This window comes from Entelurus aequoreus, linkage group LG07 (assembly GCF_033978785.1).
Source record: "Entelurus aequoreus isolate RoL-2023_Sb linkage group LG07, RoL_Eaeq_v1.1, whole genome shotgun sequence".
In the NCBI taxonomy this organism is placed as follows: Eukaryota; Metazoa; Chordata; class Actinopteri; order Syngnathiformes; family Syngnathidae; genus Entelurus; species Entelurus aequoreus.
The window spans coordinates 34614971-34639422 of NC_084737.1; the positions used below are offsets into that span (position 1 = coordinate 34614971).

At 39.4% G+C, this 24452-nt stretch overlaps 1 protein-coding gene across 11 annotated transcripts in view; it reads left to right on the forward strand.

Annotated features, from left to right (window-relative positions):
- The window catches only part of camta1a (calmodulin binding transcription activator 1a), a 765387-nt gene that overhangs the window by 598988 nt on the left and 141947 nt on the right, over positions 1-24452 (forward strand). For all 11 annotated transcript variants that reach the window (XM_062053305.1, XM_062053307.1, XM_062053309.1 and 8 more), the window contains one exon: positions 22073-22144. In XM_062053305.1, the coding sequence (XP_061909289.1) occupies positions 22073-22144 (72 nt within the window). The remainder of the gene's footprint in view (positions 1-22072; positions 22145-24452) is intronic.

The following is a 24452-nucleotide window of genomic DNA, read 5'->3' on the forward strand; positions in this document are numbered from 1 at the left end:
ATTTTATTTAAGGGCTTAACTGCAATAAGAAACATATGTTTAATGTACCCTAAGATTTTTTGTTAAAATAAAGCCAATAATGCAATTTTTTTGTACTCCCCTTTATTTAGAAAAGTACCGAAAAGTACCGAAATAATTTTAGTACCGGTACCAAAGTATTGGTATCCTTACAACACTATTTTGTGCGCATCCAGCGATCATCCATCCATTCATCCATTTTCCTACCGCTTGTCCCGTTCGGGGTAGCGGGGGGTGCTGGAGCCTATCTCAGCTCCATTCGGGCGGAAGGCGGTGTACACCCTGGCCAAGTCCCCACCTCATCACAGGGCCAACACAGACAATGATCATGTCTTTCCGTAAATCTCGATTAGGTCATTTGACGTTTGCATGTTAACGTACACGTTGTCCCTGCAGCTGTGATAGTAAAAGTTTGTAAAACAGGCTCAGGATGTCAGCGATGGTCCCGACGTGTGTGCCTGGCATAGCAGGAATGGACATGCGGGCATCCCGTGTTAGCAGTGATGGAAACGAGTTGTGATGCGTGATGTCCTGGCCTGGCATCTCGTATGACCCCATCTTACATCTTCACCCCGCCCCGCCCCCCCGTCTCCCCCTCTCTCGTTCTCCTCTCCCCTACCCTTGTCACCCTCCTCACCCCTTCCTGGCCCCTCCTCCCTGTCGTCTGTGTTTGTGTTGGGAAGATTAAACTGCTCTGACAAAGCTGTGTTTACAAATATGCAGGCAGAGAAACAGGCCAAGCGACTCTGAATAGGAATAGAATACAAATTGCTTTTTTATCTCTCGTAGGGCCAGGGTGAGAGAAAATGTGTTTGCGTCTGTTGCTCCTCCGCCTGTGAAGGATAAAGCCTCAGTACTGGTTTTTGGGCTCCCTGTTAGCATTCATTCTATCCCCCCTTCTCTCTGTTCTCCCACTCCTTTTCTTCGCCACATTCTCTGACTCTTTCTCCCCGTCAGGAATTTTTTTTTTCTCGCCGTCTCCTTGGTAATCGTATCTCCCTGCTCTCTGATGTCTCCCTGTTCTGTGCTCTTCTCTCCTCCAGATGTGCCCCGCTCCCTCTCCCATCACCACTTTCCACCCATTTCTCCTGCCCCCTTCACGTTTGCATACAAACGATGTCGCTCACTGGCCTCCTCGTGTTCTATCCATCTTATTTTCAGCACCGCTCAGTAAATCTTGTTGTGATTTACTGTTTTGCCCCTCTCTTCCTTGCTCACACCAGATATACTGGAAATGTGCCCATAGATCTCATAGGTCTTTGGCGTGATCCTCTGCTAATCAGCCTTAACAGAACTGTGCAGCATTACAAGTCTAAGCGCTCTGGTACAATTAGCTTGTCATAACCCGCGCCAGGGGCACTGGGCCTGTGATGTCATCTTAAGCACACATTTGCAGTGCATGTGTCAGTGTGTGTGTGTGCTGTGTGTCATAATACAGTGTTTTACAACCTTTTTGGAGCCAAGGCACATTTTTGTTCATTGAAAAAATGCGGAGGCACACCCCCAGCAGAAAACATTACAAATGTAAACTCGGTAGTTGATATTGACAGTAAAAAGTCATTGTTGCAATTGTTGGATATGAATTCAAACCATAACCAGCCATGCATCAATATAGCGCTTGTCTCAAAGTAAGTGTCACGACCTGTGACATCACGCCGGGACTTATTTGGAGTTTTTTGGTGTTTTCCTGTGTGTAGTGTCTTGCGCTCCTATTTTGGTGGCTGTTCCTGTTTTGTTGGTATTTTCCTGTTGCAGTTTCATGTCTTCCTTTGAGCGCTATTCCCCGCATGTGCTTTGTATTAGCAATCAAGACGATTTCAGTTGTGCGGACGCTATCCTTCTTTGTGTGGACATTGTTGATTGTGAACGCCGTTTCTGCTCCTCACGCTGTAAGTCTTTGCTGTCGTCCAGCATTCTGTTTTTGTTTACTTTGTAGCCAGTTCAGTTTTAGTTTCGTTTTCCATAGCCATCCCTAAGCTGCAATGCCTTTTCTAGGGGCACTCGCCTTTTGTTTATTTTTGATTCAAGCATTAGATACGACGTTTACAAAGCAATTATCTACCTGCTGCCACCTACTGATATGGAAGAGTATTACACGGTTACTCTGCCGAGCTCTAGACAGCACCGACACTCAACAACGGCACATTATTTTCAGATTATAATTACTGGTTTGCATAAAATATTTTTAACCCAAATAGGTGAAGTTACATAATTTCCCACGGCACACCAGACTGTATCTCACGGCACACCTGTGTGCCGCACACAGTGGTTGAAAAACACTGTCATAATACAAGGAAACACAGGGTTGTGTTTTTCTCTCATTAACACAGAGAATATGCTCCCCTTTTCCAAACAGTGGCACTTTTATCCTTGTCACAGCAAAGAATAGGAAAGTTTAATGGCCACTCTTATCGACTGGTGTTTTATATTTATTAAGCAGCAGCGGCAGTATAACTCTGTGATGCTTGTTTTAGCTGATTTTATAACACATTAAAGGCTGCTAAGGAGAAAGTTAACGGGTTGTCAGAAAAAAAAGAGGCTGTTTGTTATTGATTGTATTACCGAAGCTGCATCTGCTAGTGTGCAAGCAAAGTATACACACCCAAGTACAGTACTGGCCAGATAAATACAGAAGATTGTGCTGGGTAATAAACAAATTGTTGAAATGGTATGTGGTACTTTATATGACAGCTTCTCAAAGACCCACTTCTTGTTTTATATTAGTTTCGGGTTAGCAAGATACATCAGTTTGGTAAAAACACTTGAGAATGCCTTGTGTGGTACTTTCATTCAAGGTTGTTCTCTTATAAATAACCTCCTAGATTCTGAAGTGTTTCAGTGCAACCACAACATTGCCAAAGAAATGTTTGCTTCTCAACAGAGTCCGTTTGAAAAATCCAATAGAGGTGATACAAAAAAGGGGCAGACATAAGTAAGTAAACTACAGTCAGACAGCCAAACTCTGTCTCTAGTTAAAACGTGTCGATAGAATACTGACTGAAAACATGACCTCAGTTATGATAAGCAATCAATGCTGTTCTTTTTAACTGCATCTGTTTTTCTGTTTGTTAGCAACAAAACTCAAACCACTACGGGTGGATTTTGATGGACATGTCAGAAATTGGATAATCAACAATCGATTAGATGTGGGCGGTCATCCGGATCATTTTTACTTCAATACCTTTAAGTTCCAGGTTTACTTTTTAGTGCCTGTATGCTAGTAGCTCCCGCCTCCACCCACAGAGACAAAGAGAGTGGCAATTAATTCATCCTTCGATTTGCTGGGGTTTGTATGTCTGTTTGTTGTTTAGCAACATAACTCAAAAATGTATTGGTGGATTTTGATTCAACTTTTAGTAAATGTCAGAAATGGGGTAAATAACAAGTGATTAGGTTTTGGGGTTGATCTAGACTACTGTCTGGATTTAGGACCTATGATGATTTTAATCTACATTTAAAACACTTCCTTGTGGTCTACAGAATATGTCAATCAATCAATCAAAGTTTACTTATATAGCCCTAAATCACAAGTGTCTCAAAGGGCTGCACAAGCCACAAAGACATCCTCGGCTCAGATCGCACATCAGGGCAAGATGTATTAGATATGTTTTGGTGTAGATTTTACCTAAATTGTACACAACAGTCCCTTTTATAACCTACTTTCTGCATGTGTCTGCAAGATGTTCGTTTGTGGAGGCGTTACCAGATTGCAAATGAAACCACGCCCCCAACCTCTACAAAAGTATCAATGTATCTTTTAAAAATGTACACTGTTAATTTCATATTTTGAAGATGAACTTCAACACTATTTTTCCTTCAGTCACGGTCGAAAATAAACTTCATAAACATTATAAAGATTCACCGGCCACAACATTAGGCACACCTGCACTCTCTTGGATTGACACAGCGCTTTTTTAATACGCGGCAACTACCTGTATGTCACTGCATATTACACGTCTGTTTTACTGTGTACGCATGCCAAGATTAGATGAAAATAATACTTTATCCTACTTTCTCTTGTGATTTCCTCAAGCCATGTTGTAATCTAGTAATGTTGCCATCTTTTTTCATCTGGGTTTAGCCGCTAATCCAATTTCATAGTGACGCAAATGTTGTGGATTATTTAAGGCGCAGGTATTTATTTTATAGATATAGAGCAGGCGGGAGGACATGAAACGAGTAGGAATATACCCGGAAGCTTCAGTGGCAGGCTGGAGCGAGACTGCTGCCGCATTCTGCAGACGGGGAGGAGGCTTGACAAACACAGCATATGCAGAATACTAATTTATTCACTCCGTCAATATGTGACGTCACAAATGGCCCACTCTTAAAAAAAATAAAATACAAAAGCATCTACAATGGCGGGCCAGCTAACGCACAAATGCATAAACCTTGTAATTTGACACTTTGGTATTGTTTAACACAAGTATCCAACATTGTAACATTTAAAAGTCAGAAATGTGTCATTACTATTGTGAGATAGGCCATGTCGGAAGGTCTGTGCCCGTGTTTTTTAAATGTACTTTTATTTAATTTTTTTATTGGAGCCGCTGTTGTTTTTGGCATGTTGGTGAGATTACAGATTACACATCTCTCCAGTCCAAATTAATCACAATGTGCAATGACAACATGATAAATTCAGGAGAAACTCACCCCGGAGTGGGCAGAACTAAACTGCTTTCTGTCTGATCAGTAAATCTCTGTTTTGCAGTATTTTGGTGGTGTCGCAGCAAATATACTGTATTTTTGAATTGACTAAGCAGAGTCACAATATGAGGAGGTCTGCTTAGACTTGGCTCTGTGCCACCCCGATAAAATGACATGTGCAGCTTGACCTGTGACTCTTTCTTTCTACACACCGTACCCATTACTTGACTTTAATGAAATAAACTGTGCAATGCGGTTGATAGCCCCTCATTTGTAATGCAAATATTTTTTTAATGGCTGGTTCCATCTTGCTATTTTACTTTATGTGCTGTCCTTTTAGCACATAACTAAACACCATATAATATACAGCAGGGGTCACCAACGCGGTGCCCGCGGGCACCAGGTCGCCCGTAAGGACCAGATGAGTCGCCCGTGGGCCTGTTCTAAAAAAAAAAAAAAAAAAAAAAAATATGTATATATATATACTGTATATATATATATATATATATATATATATATATATATATATATATATACATTTTTTTTTTTTTTTTTTAAATTAAATCTACTTAGAAAAAACACAAGATACACTTTCAATCAGTGCATCAACCCAAACAACCTCCCCCATGCACACTCATCCACACCCACTCACACAAAAGGGGTTATTTCTTTCTGCTACCAATATTCTGGTTCCCACAACATAGACAACACATCTGCAAGGGACACAGTCCCTGAAGCACACATGATTGTATAGGCTGCTGGTCCACTAACATTTTCATTAATTACTATTTTTTATGTAATTATTTTTATATTGTTTTACTTTCTTTTTTATCCAAGAAATTTGTATTTATTTATTTATATTATTTTATTTTATTTTTTTAAAAAGGGCCTTATCATCAACAGACCAGGTTGTCAATGAAATTAGATTTGTTTAAAGGGTTTTTTAAACCAGGCCCAGTCCAGATAATGTCCAAGTCGGACTCAGCAACACACACCTTCATTCATGTACACAGAAAAAAATTAGGGAACACAACAGATTGCATATAATTTATAAACAAAATTACATTTTCAAAATAAGCATTTATGTACAGTCCAGGTCACTCAAATTAGGGAACACAACAACAGATATCATATAATCTATAAACATAATTATACTTTCAAAATAAGCCTTTGAGGACTTCTCATCTTTTTTTTAATGTTTTTTGGCATCATTATCGTTTTCAACCATGTAACTTTCTAAAGTTAGAAAATACTGAATAAATGTTTTAGAGAAAGTAATACTAAGTGAATATCTGTTTTTGGCCTTAAAAATAAACATTTTACCGAGTACTATAATTAAATTGACTAAATAATGATTGTCAATGAACTCTCCTAAAATAACAGAAACCACATTAAGCTTCATAAACAAACCAATCCTTAAACACATGTTTTCAACTTCCACCCAAAACAAAGACACAATATGACAATACCAAAACAAATGCAGGGTGGATTCAGGCTCCTGACAACAAAATCGGCAATCATCTGACTCTGTCATATTCCATAACTTTAACATTTTCCCTGTGGGTAAGAAGTTATAAATAATTTTAATTTGAAAATAACGATTTTGCACATCGATAGTGGTTTTATAGATTAGTTTGAATATAGCATCCCATGGCAACGGGCAGTCAAAAAAGATCTCCCATTTTCCATTTGTGTTGTATAAGGCAGCCTTCAAAGATTTCTTTATTAAATAAAAATTATATATTTTTCTATTTACTTTAGTTCCTTTTTGCCAACTAGAATTTCTTATTAGAGGTTTACAAACTAATAATTTAGTAGTTCCATAATTAATTATTTGTTTCCATCTTTTCCCAATTACTCCAGTTAGTTGATAAAATGAAAAGCTTGAGCAAGCATCACCATACATAGCTCTAAATTCATCATACTTCATAATTTTACCATTCTCATTGATAATATCATTGACAAAAATGATTCCTCTTTCAAACATATTTTTCCAAAAGAAAGGCTTTCCATCTATTACAATATTAGAGTTCATCCATATTAACTGCTGCAAAATATCGTCTCTTTTTTCTGGCACATAAAATTGAAAACACCACTATGAGTGGATTGTTTCCTTTATGAACCCCGCCATGTTTCCCAGCAGACTCTCTGGGAGGGGATCACTTGTAAAAAAGGATACAATTTATTTTGATACAGTACATGTTTTTTGTCCAACAGGACATTTGTGTACCACTCAATGTTTAAATACATCTTTGGAACAATTGATGCTTTTAAAGACAGACACATAGCTTCAAGGTTGAGAAGTTTCAGGCCCCCATATTCATACTCTTTGTACAAAACCTTTCTTTTAATCTTTTCTGGTTTGCCGTTCCAGACAAAATCGAAGACCCTCCGCTCATAAATCTTAAAAGAGTTTTGTGATAGAGCTGGTAATGACAAAAACAAACAAAAAAATTGAGGAATAATTAACGAGTTGGCAATAGACATTTTACCATACAAGGTTAGGGATTTCCCTTTCCATAATTGCATAATTTTGTCCAGCTTTCTTAGTCGATTATCATAATTTACTGAGCCTAGATCTTCCAGATTTTCTGGGACAACAACACCAAGTATGTTAACTGGTCCATCTGTCCACAAAACAGGCACTTTGCATTCCATTCGAAAGGACGTTCCCTTTAGATTTCCGATCCTTAACATTTTACATTTATCATAATTAAGCTTAAGGCCAGATTGCTGTGAAAATATGTCCAAAAGATTAAGAAGGTTCCGCAAACAATGAGGAAAAAATCTTATCTTTGTGAATCAGCCTTTTCTGACATGAACTTCATCAAGAACAAACACAGAACACGCCTCACTGATGCACATCTGCAAGACTCACTCAGAGTTGCAGTGTCAAGTTACACACCAGAGTACAACACACTAGTTAACAGCATGCAATGCCAGGCTTCCCACTAACTGACAAAGAAACAGATAACAGATTTGGTGTCCAGTTCAAAGTGTGACATGATTTAAAAATTACAGAGCTTACTTTTGTATTTTACATGAGTTATTATTTGTACAAACATGGTGCAAACTAATTCATGATTTGTTAAAAAAATATTAGTGGCTAGCTAGTTAAAATGGGATATTGTGATTTCACAAGACTGTCTTAGAAGTAATAATTTGAAAATGTTCAATTTGAAAAATGTGCACTTAGAGAAAATATAAAAATAAAGTGTTGCATATTGATATTTATCTGTTTCTATATATATTTATTGTGAGAAATCATTAAGATGATCAGTGTTTCCACAAAGATAAATATCATTAATTATTAATAATAACAGAGTTAAAGGTAAATTGAGCAAATTGGCTACTTCTGGCAATTTATTTAAGTGTGTATCTAACTGGTAGCCCTTCGCATTAATCAGTACCCAAGAAGTAGCCCTTGGTTTCAAAAAGGTTGGTGACCCCTGATATACAGAGTGTCTTATATATTTATTCCTTTTTAATTGAGAATGAATATTTTTTTATTATTGATTTGGTCTCAGGGACAGCATTTATTGAGCTGGCAATTAACAATGCTGGACTCCTGAGCTATACAGTACACTATTTGTCAATACCGGTACTGATAAATTACACATATACATACTACATGGTACATACAATAATGTATGGACAACATGATATATTGTTGTATTAAAATAGATGTATAAATAATAGTTTATACAATCTTGTACATGTTTAGGTAAACCAGTGTTTTTCAAACTTTTTTGAGAAAAGGCACATTTTTTTCATTGAAAAAATGCGGAGGCACACCACCAGCAGAAAGTATTTAAAATTAAACTCAGTAGCCGATATTGACAATAAAAAGTTGTTCTCGCAAATGTTGGATATGAATTTAAACCATAACTAAGCATGCATCTCTATAGCTCTTGTCTCAAAGTATTGTCATGACCTGTCACATCACGCCGTGACTTATTTAGAGTGTTTTTGTGTTTTCCTGTGTGTAGTGTTTTAGTTCTTGTCTTTTGGTGGCTTTTCCTGTTTTGTTGGTATTTTCCTGTAGCAGTTTCATTTCTTCCCTGAGCGCTATTCCCCACACCTGCTTTGTTTTAACAATCAAGAATATTTAAGTTGTCGCTATCCTTCTGCGTGGGGACATTGTTGATTGTCATGTCATGTTCGGATGTACTTTGTGGACGCCTTCTCTGCTCCACACGCTGTAAGTCTTTGCTGTTGTCCAGCATTCTGTTTTTGTTTACTTTGCAGCCAGTTCAGTTTTAGTTTCATTCTGCATAGCCTTCCCTAAGCTTCAATGCCTTTTCTTAGCGGCACTCGCCTTCTATTTATTTTTGGTTTAAGCATTAGACGCCTTTTTACCTGCACTCTGCCTCCCGCTGTCTCCTGCATATTGTGATCACGACAAAGCAATTAGCTACCTGCTGCCACCTACTGATATGGAAGAGTATTACACAGTTACTCTGCCTTATTTGCTGATTATAATTACTGGTTTGCAAAAAATATGTTTTAACCCAATTAGGTGAAATGACACCATCTCCCACGGCACACCAGACTGTATCTCACGGCACACCAGTGTGCCGCAGCACAGTGGTTGAAAAACACTGAGGTAAACATATATTGCTTTAAAAAGATGCAGCAAACATAAATTAAAGATACAACCAAAATATAAAATCGAAGATAAAAGTGAGACAAAGTGTACAGATAATGTCTGAGCCTCTGTTTGACTTTTGTGGACCTGATAATATAGCTGCAAGGTTTACTAAGAATTGTTTTGTGGTCAGGCATCGGTGTGTTGACTGCAGGTCAAGGCGAGACCTCGTCTCTTTATAAAGCATATACAGCATAAAAAGCAGTGTGGTACACTCACTTGTTCATCTGTTTTGTCCGTCTCTTTTATTAGAGTTTTTATTTTCATAAGGCACACTTTAGTGGTCTTCATGCAGTGCTACTTTCAGTGCAAATACACACAATGAAAATAATGGACTGTTGTGGAACTACAAATGAGGACAAATGCTGCAGTTTCTACAAATCCTTGACAACCTGTACCTATGGTATTTGAAAGCAGCAGTATGCGGCAATTTACCATAAGATAAATACTGTAGTTTAAAAACCATGCTGACAATAAACTGGAAGGAAAATAGTGGATATGTGGTTGCCCTGGAAACTTTGGATTACCTCCTGCATTTTAGTGGTGTAATATGGGTGGACCAGCAAACATTTCTTGTTCAGAGATTTTAAAATGTAATTTTTTTATTCATTCAAGGCGTGTAACATTTATCCACTTTATCCATGTTCTACAGTAGACCGTTTGTCATCATTAGGATCATGGGTGAGCTGCAGCCTGTTCCAACTAAATTTGGGGGACAGGTGGACATTATTAAAGAACAAATTGTACTACGCTACCAGGTAGGGCTGGGCAATATGGACCAAAACTGATATGTATTTTTAGGCAGAATTGGGATGTACGACATATATTCGTATTTTAAATAAAACTTGGAAAGTGTTCAGTTTAAACTCAACACCACATGACTGGTACTACCAGTGTTTTGAAAATTACTTTAAAAAATACATCATTAAAGTTACTTGTTACTTTACATGAAAAAGTAATGGAATTACTCTTTAATAAATGTAATTCATTACTAGGGAAAGTAACTGATGCTTTATTTAGAATGTTTTTAAAAAATTCAAATATATGTCATAATATCTGTCATTTGAGAGAAGTTTCATATATTGGGGCAGAGTGTGTGTGTGTGTGTGTGTGTGTGTGTGTGTGTGTGTGTGTGTGTGTGTGTGTGTGTGTGTGTGTGTGTGTGTGTGTGTGTGTGTGTGTGTGTGTGTGTGTGTGTGTGTGTGTGTGTGTGTGTGTGTGTGTGTGTGTGTGTGCAGCTGCACTTTGTCGACTCTGACGGCTGCTCTGTTGAATCCTTACACCGGATTGTGTTACCTCTGGTTAATAAGGAGATTGTATGTGCTTCAATGGCTGTCATATGGTATTGTCCACAAACGCGGTATTGTTTGGATTGAAAGCTATTTGATTTGTTGTTCAATATTCCCACGGCACATAGTACTGTAGCATTGTGTATGTTGTCTCCTTCTACCTGATATCAAGTATCTTAATGTTCAGAAAATGTCTCTTATTTTGAAATGCAGATGTTGGCAAGCATGCTAATATCTCCTCCCCTGAGCACATATAACTGCATGCACGTGAATAAAGCGTAGTGTGGACACTTCAAGCTCGGAGATGTCATTAGTCGTTCATATGAAGATTTACATATGCCATCCATCCATCCTTGCGGGGTTGCAGGGGGTGCTGGAGCCTATCCCGGCTGCATATGGGCGGAAGACGGGGTACACCCTGGACAAGTCGCCACCTCATCACAGGGCCAACACAGATAGACAGACAACATTCACACTCACATTCACACACTGGAGCCAATTTAGTATTGCCAATCAACATATCCCCAGGTGCATGTCTTTGGAGGTGGGAGAAAGCTGGCGTACCTGGAGGGAACCCATGCAGTCCGAGCCCAGGATCGAACTCAGGACTTTTGTATTGTGAGGCACACATACTAACCCCTGCCTCTACCATATGCCAGCCAGTGGGAATTGTGAATGGGAATTGTGAAAGTAAGTTGTTAAATATCACATGGGAAACACAGAATCCAAATCAGAAATACTCACTGTGGTGGCCTCTGCGGTGTTCCACGCCATTGTCTGCATGGGTGGGGGGAGCATGGCCAAAGACAGGAACAGACCCAACAAAGCAACAAAGAGAGCCGACTCCACCCTTGGCCGCCCACTAACTCCCGACCAGTGTCCAGTCCGCATGGATGAGCGAGGATGCGTCCAAGGAGACCGAGGTGGTGACACATGAAGACAGTGTAGTCCGTTTGCATTTTTGAGTGGCTCGCAACTACAAATGGGTTCTCATTGTTCACTTTAAGGGGATCTATGTTAATTTTAATCTACATATAAAACACTTCCTTTTAGTATGGATAATACTAATGATCTAATACAAATATGCTTTGGTGCAAATGTCAGTCATATTTGTAACCCCTTATTTTAGTCTGTCTGCAAAATGTTTGGTTCTGAACGCATTCTCAGATTGAAAATGAAACCACGCTCCACCATCTCCAAAAGTATCTTCATTTATCTTTCTTTGAAAATGTACATAATTTAAATATATATCATTAAGTTGTCACCTCTATTTTTCCAATCGATGTAAAAAATAACTGTCTTAAACATTATCTATGTACACCTGCATACCTGCATTATTTATGTCACTGGATGTTATTGTGTGCAGGCCAAGATTAGATGAAAGTAATACTTTATCCGACATTTTTTGTGTTTACTCATAGCCTGACGCCGAAGGGGAGAAGTTCACCCCCCTCTGGCTGAGAGCTTGACTTTATGTCCAAATAAGTACGTCCTTGCTTGACGTTAAAACATAGCCAGACTGACTGTGCTGCTCGCTAGTGTTACCATATCTGAGTTACTGTGCAGAAATATGGGGAAACAACTACAAATGTGCGCTTCAATCACTAACCGTGTTACAAAAAAGATCAATTAGAATAATACATAATGTTGGATATAGAGAACATACAAACCCTTTATTTAATAATCACAATTATTGAAATTCAACGATTTGGTGCATTTGCAAACAGCTAAATTTATGTACAAAGCAAACTCTAACCTGCTACCCAAGAGTGTACAACAATTCCTCTCAACAAAAGAGGAGAAATATAACATTAGAGGAAAATGTAATGGAAACATTTGTATGCTTGTACAACACTTAAAACCTTTAGCATATCTGCATGTGGAATTCAATTATGGAATGGATTAACCAAAGAAATCAAACAAAGCACCAATATGATTCAGTTTAAGAGACTGTTCAAACTACAACTGTTCACAAAGTACACAGAACAAGAATTATCATGAACATCTTCAACCCTTTTTTTCTTTCTTTTTTTTTGAGACAAAGATTATTTATGTATTTAATTTGTGTTTGCTTACTATGGTATATTATTTATTTATTATTTATTTGTTCACCGTTCTGTTACAGAGAACAAGGAAATTGGATAAAATTGCTATGGTATGAAAAGGGGTAGGATTATATAAGCTCAGCTTCTTCCTACTCCTTTTCGGACGTGCTGTAATGAAACAACTGGAAATGTGTGATTCATTACATTGTATCGTATGCATGTTCGAAATAAACTGAAACTGAACTGAACTGACTGCAAAACCCCGCGAACAGAGGAATCCAAAACTGCGTGCAAGCTCACATTAAAATGCATGAATGTTATGATTTGACGTGTTGGCACTGTTTACATCCAACATCAGTATGCAACATTGTAACAATATTTAGAAATTAGAAAAGACGAAATTCCCCATAGGTCCCGTTTGAAAGAGCCGTTCAAATGTTGGCGAATGTTACATGGCTACCAATTAGCCAACATGCATGTAAAACAGGGGAGAACATGTGAACCTTACACGGAGATGCTCATTGAGATTCGGACCGTCGATCTCCTGACCGTAAAGCCGACATGCTAACCACTCGGGCACCGTGCAGCCGGGATTTTAACATGTGCACTTTTAACATGTTTTCTGGCCTTTGTTTCTCTATGTACAGTATACTTTGATATGTAGGTTCTCCCCCACCGTCCCACCCGCCCCATTACCTGAGCCCTCTACTGTGTCTGTGTTCACCTTGGCTCGTGGGCAGAAGCAGAGGGAGAGAAATTCTAACCTTAAAAAGCTGCTGATTAAAGCTAGTTTGGTGGAATTCAATTCCACTTAATGCGTTTGGCCGTGTGCCCAGGTGACAAGCATTAGCATCCACAGACACTGTGTCTTTCGTCAGGCAGACAGACGTGCACGGGCATGGGTTTGGCCTGACACGTGGTAGAAGAGCTAAAAGCCCCATGACTTGTTTCTTCCTTTCCTACCTCTCCATTATTCTCAGTGACCTCTGCCATCATTCTTCCCATTATGACCCACACCATCAACATATATTTCCTTCAATAGAGTCTTTCATCTCCTTTGTCAGGAATTGCAGTTTGCAGTCAGAGGTTGCTCTCCACAACGGCATCAGCCTTGTTATTGTTCTCACTTGAACTTGATGTATAGCTGTGTTTACCCACCCAGCATATCTAATTATTTTTACGCTTCAGGCACTGTTTATCAAGTGTTTGTTTATTTTACAATGAGTGTGCTATTTTTAGGGATGGTCAATTCCATCAATTTCATCACACAGTACATGCATTTTTTTTCCAGAGAATGATGGGTTTTGCTTTGGTGAGGAATTTAGATTTGTTTTTAATTTTTCCCTCTCCACCTTATGTATACAGCCTGCCAAATTATTTTGGAGCCTGCTCAGCTTTGACTGATTAAGAGGCTGTAGTTTGTAAGCCTCTTTTAATTTATTTCTGTATAACCTCTCATCAACAGTGGCTTACATATTCCAATGCACTGAAGAGTTATACTCCTACAGCAAGGAGGAATCATTAGAGATAAAATAAAGAAAGCCTGTACTGTAGATTATGGGCATTCTGGGGATAGTGCCACCCATTGCAGCTTATATAATTCTTTCTGAATGCTTTGGAGAGCAGACTGGCTGACTATGACAATAGGAGTTGAGATACGGAGCTCTACAGTTTTGCTTAAAAATGAGCTCATCTCGTAAACAGGAAGTGGCACTCTTCAGTCGTAACTTATCTAATCACATTTGTATGGAGCTAGGGATCGTTGCTTGATCAATAGTCATCATGGCTGCTGTCAGTGCTGCGGGTAGCTTGAATCTTGCATGGTCCATGAATCTCTACTGAGTATAGATTTTGCCTTCCCTCCACAGAGTGAGTTTGGTGGTCCTACACGGGATTTGTTTGCACTACTGTGCCCCAGGCTAAATACCCTGCCCTAAGCTTCCATGTTAGTAGACATATGCAAACATGCACATATGGACACACACCCACGCAAAATAATAGATTTCCCTCTAAGTCCATGTCTAAGTGCTGACATGCAATAGTGAAAAATCAATCAAAAGGGAGAACATTGTATGTAAATGTTGTCTCTTAGCCATGCATGAGATAGTTGTAAGCTAGCTTTAAAACAGTTGTGTGACTATGATAGATGGCAAACGGGATATTGACCATGGAAAAGCATTTGTTTTCAAATCATGACGAAAGCATATCCAATAAAAGCCCAAGCGTGTTGAAACCTTGTATTCGTGCATGTGCTTGAGATTAATACTTCTGGCATGAGGGGTGAGGTTCTGTGTTTTTATGTTTATGTCCCCTTACCCAGTTGGACCCATATAGTCCAACAGAGCGATAAATGTGAGTCAGACTGTAAAATGTTTGAATCACAGCAGGAAAAGAGCAAATTGCCAGCACACTGTAAATAAGGTGCCACACACTGATTAAGACGTATCATTATTTTATAATGAGATATTTCCCCGCTTGCTCAGCCCTACGACGGCCTCTGTTTACTTGTTTTGCCAATGCAGACTTTGCATTTGGCAAGCACGTCACTTGCCTGCCATGATGGATGGATAGAAGTGAGGTGTTGCCATGGCAACAGACATGCCAGGGTCAGCTGATGGCTCCAAAGGGAGGACAGGTAAACTGTTGGGGGTCCATTCCTTTAAAAGGACTTTATTAAGGTCGAACAGTTTATCACCAAGTTGTCGCGTCTGCTTGCCCCGAGTGAACTGTGATCCTGCTTCAGTCTGAATGGCATGAACATCCTGATGGGTGGGAGAATTCTAGGGGATGTTGGGTAAAAGTACCCTCATGTAGGACCACGCAGCGTGTCAACATTGGTTGCTTGCTGGATTGACAACTCCAAATGAATTGACTTTGAAGGATGCTCGTTGTCGTAACTCTCTTATCCTGCTGTCTGCAGTGACAGCGCATTGATGCATAATGTAGCTATTGTTAAATCTTTGTGTATCTCTTCTCACTTGCTGTGCCATGTTCATGCCTAAACGTATATCTACATATTTGTTTCTTTCTGTGCAAAGGCCTTTTTACAATTTACTGCACATTTACATGACTTGTGTATCTTATGTGCAGTATGTAATTATGGTTTAACGGTGTCCAGTAATTTGCTCTCAGCCGTCGCAGCCCAAAGACGGCAAATAATAGTTCAGATGCTATTGTGTTGGCACACAGGAGCTGGACATGCAGAGCACCAACACCAGTAACAGATATGCATCTTGAATTACTAATAAGCTCTCCAGTTTGATGAGATTTGGGTGTGTAGGTGCACATGCTTCCAAATATTGTCTTGGTCTGTTGTGATTGTCTGTGGAGCTGCACATAAGGGCGTGTGTGCTTAAGTGCGGGAGCATTTCCGTACTCAAAATGTGGGTGTCGTTTTGTCAGAACTCATTGCCAAATTCTGCTTGTGTGTGGGGGTTAGTAGGAGTGTGTCCGGAGGCTGAAGGTGAACAAGCTTATGTGTGCATGCAAATGGGTTTGACGCCGACTGTATATCTTCACTGGCAGGTGCAACAGTTGTTTTAAGCTGTGGTTTTTTTTTCCATCACACTTTTTTATGTGTTTGAAAACATAGAATAAACCGAGGGAGAGGACAGCAGCCTGGGGGCTAATTTATTCACTCCTCAGCCGAGTCACAGACACCCGTTACACCAGCCTCCGTCAATTGTGAAGTGCATGCCATGGCCTCATCCAACTACACATAGCCTCTCCTTAGTGAACTCTCAGCAGGCCCAGTGCTGTAGGCAAGAGCAGTATCAGTCATGATACAGCAACAAACACTCAATATTTACAATTTACAAGACAACAAGTTTATTTGTGTTGTTGTTTTGCATAAACAGTATTATAAAGTCACACTTGTGCTCATGAAAATGTAGTAGGACTGCATACAATATATAATGCACTAAAGAAAACTGATATATTAGGGGTTTACTTTATTGGTTTGTTTTCATTTGCCTATTTTAGAAAAATAATATGCCCTAAATTATTGCAAAATATAGTTTTATTATGACAAACTATATTAATGTGGCCTATCTACTTTGTTTGTGTTGCCAGTTCTTATCCCCTTTAGTAAGGGATTGTGTATTCACCTCTGTTTGTATACACTGTACACTGTAAAGAGTGTAGGGATGGGTACCTTTTAATCGACACGGTACCAATTCCTAGTACCTGGGTATTGATATCGATACTCAACGGTACCAATTTTCGTGACTTGTGTGTGTGTTCAAATGTGTCTACAAATGTTAACTGTTTAAAAATAAAATGTCAATTTATTTTTATGTAACATTTAACACTGAGCTTACTTTTGTTGAATCCTACAAAGTGTTTGTAATGTAAGTATTGTATTTATTTCACACCATCTGTTTGATTATAAAGTGCATTACCAATTTTGGAGGCATTGACATCGCCATGTAATACTGCCACTAGGCCACCTACTCAGTGACCTAGTGGTTAGAGTGTCCGCCCTGAGATCGGTAGGTTGTGAGTTCAAACCCCGGCCGAGTCATACCAAAGACTATAAAAATGGGACCCATTACCTCCCTGCTTGGCACTCAGCATCAAGGAACATATCTTTGTGTTTGTGTGTTGTATGTAGACCCATTGCTTAGCAGAGTTCAGTGATGCAAATGCATGTCAAGTTGATCAACAGATTGTATTATTCTCCAGTGCAATAACAGTACTGAAATGGAGGCTAAAGGGCATTAAAGGGGACTTTAAAAATATATATATATATATATATATATATATATATATATATATATATATATATATATATATATATATATATATATATATTTTTTTTTTTTTTTTATTTATTTATTTTTTTTTCATGAGGGTTTCCTCAATCATCAGGAGATTTGCAAATCTCCTGATGATTGAGGAAACCCTCATGAAACAGGCCTGTAGAGGTGAAATAGTCTTGTGATTTTTTCCCACACATACATATACCTGTATATATATATATATATATATATATATATATATATATATATATATATATATATATATATATGTATATATATATATATATATATATATATATATATATATATATATATATATATATATATATATATATAAGTAACTAAATGGTTACTTTTCACAGTAACCCATTACTTTTCGGTGTAAGTAACTGAGTTAGTAACTGAGTTACTTTTGAAATAAAGTAACTGGTAACTGTAACTAGTTACTGGCTTCAGTAACTAACCCAACACTGATTGCAACATGCAATTATTGTAAAAGTTATTTGGACTCATACCAAAATGTCTTCAACAGAAAACTAAAGCTTGTGTTCAAACACTTGCAAAACTTCACAGCAGACGGTTGTAAGATGATAGCAGTTGTAATTGTGAGAAGTAATTTGACATTACAGTAGCTGGCTACACTGCGGGAGTAGGAGGATGTGTCTGCTCGTTGCCAGCGTATATAATGGATGGCAGCACTATAAGAGTGGGAGGAGGCTCACATCCTATTTCGGACAGCTTTAATGGATGAGAGTAGAGCGAAAAGTAAAAATTATGCATGACACACAGTTTGGCAGTGACTTGAAATCATTTCTGAAATAGTTTCAATGAAACAATGTCCAGTGTCCATGTTCATATTAAAAACATGTACGTGTGATGTTTATCGTTATGGGATGTGCTCTTACTTTATGCACAAGCTTTGTAGCTGTTCAGTCACTGTTTCTAAAATATAACTAATGAGACAGTTTGATGTTGGCAAACAAGTGGTTAAATCCACTGACTTCCTAGGCTCTGCTGCTCTTTATTCTGGTTCAGCAGGATGATACTGCACACTCAGAGGTGCCTATTTATCACATGCTCCTGCGAGCTTTGTTTCCCCAACATCCTTAGCTCCTAACACAACGTCCAACTCAGTGTGTTTTACCTCCTACCAGTCCTGATCCACAATTTGCCAGGGAAAGCTGCCTGCACTTATGGAGCATCTAGAGCTGCTTATTGAGTAATGAGGCTCTTTGTCAGCGTGGTGTCAGTACCAGGTGTTGTTAATTTGTGTGACGTGAATGTGCACATGTCAGTTTAGCAGGTTTGTGGAAAGTTGTGTGCGGCTTTTTTGTCGCCTTGCTCTCTGTTTCGACAGGTACCTCATCTTCTTCGAATTAAGTCATGTCCAGATTTGGTTTGGTTTGAAGGAGCATCATAAGACGTGTGCATCACATGCCCACCTGTAGCACACACACACACACACACACACACACACACACACACACACACACACACACACACACACACACACACAGTTAAAGTACCAATGATTGTCACACACACACACTAGGTGTGGTGAACTTTGTCCTCTGCATTTGACCCATCCCCTTGTTCACCCCCTGGGAGGTGAGGGGAGCAGTGGGGAGCAGCGGTGGCTGCGCCCAGGAATCATCTCAGCATCAATTCCAACCCTTGATTCTGAGTGCCAAGCAGGGAGGTAATGGGTCCCATTCTTATAGTTTTGGTATGACTCGGCCGGGGTTTGAACTCACGACCTACCGATCTCAGGGTGGACACTCTAACTACTAAGCTACTAAGTAACACTTCTAATGTGAGCGTGTTACATCGTATGATTACCAAACTCCATTTATCAATCTATTTTCTCTTGTATTTATCCTTAGGTCTTACAGTAAGAAGGGAATTCATATGGCCCCATTCTTCATGGTTTACCTGACACATGAAACGTGACAAATTTGAGGGCTACACAATCCACTTTAGCCACCAAATGACAGTAGTGTTTTGAATATCTTACTGTGTTTTGTGGCAATTCCAACTTTGACCACAGCGTCAGCGTAGTGGTTAGAGTGTCCGCCCCGAGATCGGTAGGTTATGAGTTCAAACCCCGGCCGAGTCATACCAAAGACTATAAAAATGGGACCCCTTACCTCCCTGCTTGGCACTCAGTGTCAAGGGTTGGAATTGGGGGTTAAATTAGGTGGAATATATATATTTTTTTTTTATTTTATTTTTTTTCATAAAGAAATACAATCATGTGTGCTTACGGACTGTATCCCTGCAGACTGTATTGATCTATATTGATATATAATGTATATATTGTGTTTTTTATGTTGATTTAATTTAAAAAAATAAAATAAATAAAAATAAAAAAAATATTTTTATTTTTTTATTTCTTGCGCGGCCCGGTACCAATCGGTCCGCGGACCGGTGCCGTGGTTGGGGACCACTGTGTTAGAGTGTCCGTCCTGAGATCGGTAGGTTGTAGGTTGTGAGTTCAAACCCCGGCCAAGTCATACCAAAGACTATAAAAATGGGACCCATTACCTCCCTGCTTGGCACTCAGCATCAAGGGTTGGAATTGGGGGTTAAATCACCAAAAATGATTCATGGGCGCGGCCACCGCTGCTGCTCACTGCTCCCCTCACCTCCCAGGGGGTGAACAAGGGTGATGGGTCAAATGCAGAGAATAATTTCGCCACACCTAGTGTGTGTGTGACAATCATTGGTACTTGAACTTTAATGGTTCAGATGCTAGAGTAGTTCTTCGGCAAGATACTGTACTTCACCCACCTTGCTCCCTGTGCCACCTACACTGGTGTATGAATGTTTGGTGGTGCGCAAATTGGCAGCCACACTTCTGTCAGTATACCCCAAGGCAGCTGTGGCTACAAATGTAGCTCACCACCATCAGTGCGTGAATGTGGAGTGAATGAATAGTGGATTCTCAGTTCTCTGTGAAGCAATTTGTGTCTCCGGAAAATAGCTGTATAAAGCTAATATATTGTGATTATTATTAGTTGGGACGCTCTTTTTATTTTGGTCCTGTCCAGCTTCTCAGGCAAATCATATAGTTGATGTAGATGCCCATATCGGCTGTACAAATTTACTTTACAAAAGAGAAGTGTGGGATACTTCTCTTGTTGCCTTATTTGTATTTCACTTTATTAAATGGATTTACATTATCATTTGGTGCAGCCGGGTCGGAGCAGGAGGGGATAGAAAAGGAAGACAGAGGGGGAAATTGTGGGGACAAGAGGGGGATAAGACAGAGAGACAAAAACAACAACAGCAAACACAACAACAACAACAACAACAGAACAACATCAGTAACTACGATATGTACAAATATGATAGACAATGTGATAGCAAAGAAGCAGCTAGTGAAATAAATAATAACAGAAATGATAATGAACATTATTACACTACAAATGGAGCAATACAAATACCAAAAGACATAGCGCTATTGATCATGAATAATAACAATAATTTACCTCTGTTATCAACAATACAGTTGTTCAAATGCAAACGATACATATATGTAATGATAACTAGAGATACAAAAGAGAGCAGATAAATGGAGGGGAAGAAAGAGAAGACAGCTATAGTAACCTTGTAGATTGTTATAGTAACAATAGGTTAAGCTTTGTCAGTGTGCCACGTGTTACCCAGTTTCCCCTAGAGTAACAACGTTAATATATGTTTGATGGATGCTCTTAAGTTGAAGTACCGTTGTATACTACTGGCATTTGTGTTAATTGATTTTAAATCCCGTTTTGGCCAGTACATTGTTAGTCATTCGGTTTTGATTTTGCAGTTACCATAAACAAAACTTTAAACATAAACTGTGACTGTATTCCCACGTTGTCACTTTTATTACAGCAGGCCAAGTTTCACATGTTTGGTCTGACTTAGGAGTAATCCCCTCTCCTTTCAAAATAGTGTATCCCTGGCTGCCTCTTGGGTGGTATCGGTTGGGTAAAAGGGAACGTTGTAGATTCCTCTTTCCGCCATTAACAATATCGTGCAGGCTAGCCATCCCTTCAGGTCACCTGGGAGCCAGGGCAGAGGGTCTGCGTGAGAAAAATGGAGCGTGTCAGTGTTTGGAAAGAGGATAACAGCTCTTGTTCGTGTTTCTGGTTGCATTTGCCTCTGTTGCCGGCTTGTGAAAAATGTCTCCTGGCCCTTCTGCCAAATGCAGCGAGGTATTATCAGCCCTGCCTAGCTCCCTCCACTGTAACGAGCCCCTGGGCGCAGTATTATCTGTTTACGATAAGGATATTAATAACACTGTAGTTTAGTTATGTGCTTTGGGTGCCTTGCGGGGTGACGGAGGGGGGCAGCGTAAGGAGGGCCTTAATCATTCTGTCCGGGGCTTTCTCCTAGCAGGGAAAGATATGAGTGGATTGCACGGAAGGAACAAGTCATATGGTGGGGCAATGTGGAGCTGTTCACTAGTTAACCCCATCCAGTTTCTTCCTCCAGGTCACAGAGAACAATAGTTTGACCATCTGCCTCCACGTCCGTATGGGAGTTAACTGAGGAGACGAACGCTCAGGGTTCAAAGATCACAGCTGCCATGATCAGCAGTGGGGTTAACCTATTGCTCGTTAAAACCTTTTCTCTGCCTGTCTTTCTGACTTTTTTTCCTGTCTCACCTTCTTTCAGTGTCTGTATGGCTGCTACGTCCACTCATCCATCATCCCCACCTTCCACCGTAGGTGCTATTGGCTGCTCCAGGTAAGAGCTCCTCTTTCGCTTTCCCTTTCCCACTTGTGGTAAACATATCCTATCTTTGAACACGAGTAAGTTGCATAGTATCAGTTTCCATTTAGGTGTAGGGTTTTTCTTTGTCGGCTGGCAGGCCCACATCAGCCTATTACTTCCCTTCTTCACCTCACTCCCCAGCCTCCATTCACTTATCTACCCAGTTATTCACTTCCCTGATGGCATTGCACATACACACCGACCAGCGCGGGACGGTATCTCAGTCTGCTAAAAGCTCTGCCATCCCCCTTGTCAAACAGCTGCAGTAAAATATGATGGAATAGGCGTCCTGCATATAGTCAAGTGTGCTTACAAAGGGTCATCAAATCTACTGGCTTAGTGGTCCATCTCATCACTCTCGTTAGCCAGGCTATCTGTCTGCTATCGGCACTACCACATACTGTACTTGGATATCTCTTAGCACTTCAGTGTTTTGCTTACATTATTTGGATGAATGGTTTGTTACGTTGTCTCTAGCATTATTCCTCAAGATAAAGTGTGAGTCTCATCATCAACACTGCTTCTGCGTGCAACAAACCCAGAAAAGGTGTAAAGGTGCGAGTCAGCCTGCGACAACACTCTTTGGGAAAATGCACGTACATCTTTTTGTGGCATAGAACACATGGCATAGAGGGAAACATACCTATGTCATCCCCATGTTTACAAATTCTGAGACATTCCCACAAATTTAGTTAAAGCGACACTTGAATTAATGAGGAACATGAAAAACTGACGTAACATGTAGAGGAAACTGCTTCTCATAAAGTAATCATTAAAAGACACTAAAGTGCACTTATTGTTTTACATTTATTACACACAATATTCACATTGTCACTTTAGGACACTCAACTGTAAGTTGTTTTTATTATTTTCTTGAATAAGTGGATGTTCCGGCTCTATTCTTTGCACTTACAAATACGTGTTTGTAGTAATAAATATGATTAGAACATTTGAGCATTATGTTTGTGTTCGATTACAATACGTGTGTTTATCCTTAACATTTCTGCCACTTCATTTTACACACTATAATATTTTTACCAAGTCATTTTTTGGAGATACACCACAATACCACCGTACCGTGGCCTTAACAATGTGATATTACCGTGAGATTTTGATACCGTTACATGCTTGATAATATATATATATATATATATATATATATATATATATATATATATATATATATATATATATATATATATATATATATATATATATATATATATATATATATATATATATATATATATATATATATATATATATATATATATGTTAGGTCAGGAAAAAACACAGAGGCTATATCATCCCTACAAGCCTGTTTCGCAGGTTTTCCCTGATTGTATTCTACGAGCAGGGAAACCTGCGAAAAGAGGCTTGTCGGGATGATATAGCCTCTGTGTTTTTTCCTTATAGCCTCTGTGTTTTTTCCTGACCTAACGTATATTCCGCTCTACCCCTGTATTGAGCACTGTGTAACGGATAAACCACAGAAACCTCAACTATATATATATATATATATATATATATATCCGAATAAATAACATTTCCTTTAATCATCCCCTTAAGACAATATGCTGACACGCACATGGGTGGAAGATTTGCTCTCCATCACCTGTTGTTGCACCAATTGCCTCCTTTCTCACAGCCATTTGTGTGCAACAGTGCCAGTTTGCAAAATACTTTCTAGACGTGCTAAATATAGATGCAGAACAGCGGCAGTAGACAGTTTGAGTCTTGATAAATCACATTGCGAGATCTAAATGACTGTATTTGCGTCTATCTTCTCCTCCCATTAATGTGGGCATTCTGATAATCAGCATATGTTCTGCATTTACATGAGGATAAACACGCTAAATGGAATTGCGCTCTCCATTTTGCTCATTTAAAAGACACAATACCCTGCGTATGAGCTTAGTAGATCAGCTCTGCGTGCGCTATCAAGTTTGCATGTGCTTTAAAATACGCTATCCTCGAGTCGCTCAGGCCCTTAGTGTCCTGTGGCTGCCTGCAGCAGAAACAATTAAAGATCCCTTTTGTTTCAGTCCACACACAGAGGCTGCCAGACATACAACACCAATGTATCTGTCAAGCCCTCGCTCTGTTGCTTTTTCCGCCCTTCTCCACTCTCTGGACCCTGCCTCCTCCACTCCCCGTGTACCATTTGCTGTGTCCATATGTGATTTGCAGGCAGTAGTCTGTCAACAGGCGGCAAGCAAGGATACTAGAGCTCCCAAAGCGGTGAGAAGGAAAGGTCACGAGTGAGTGAAAAATGCAAATA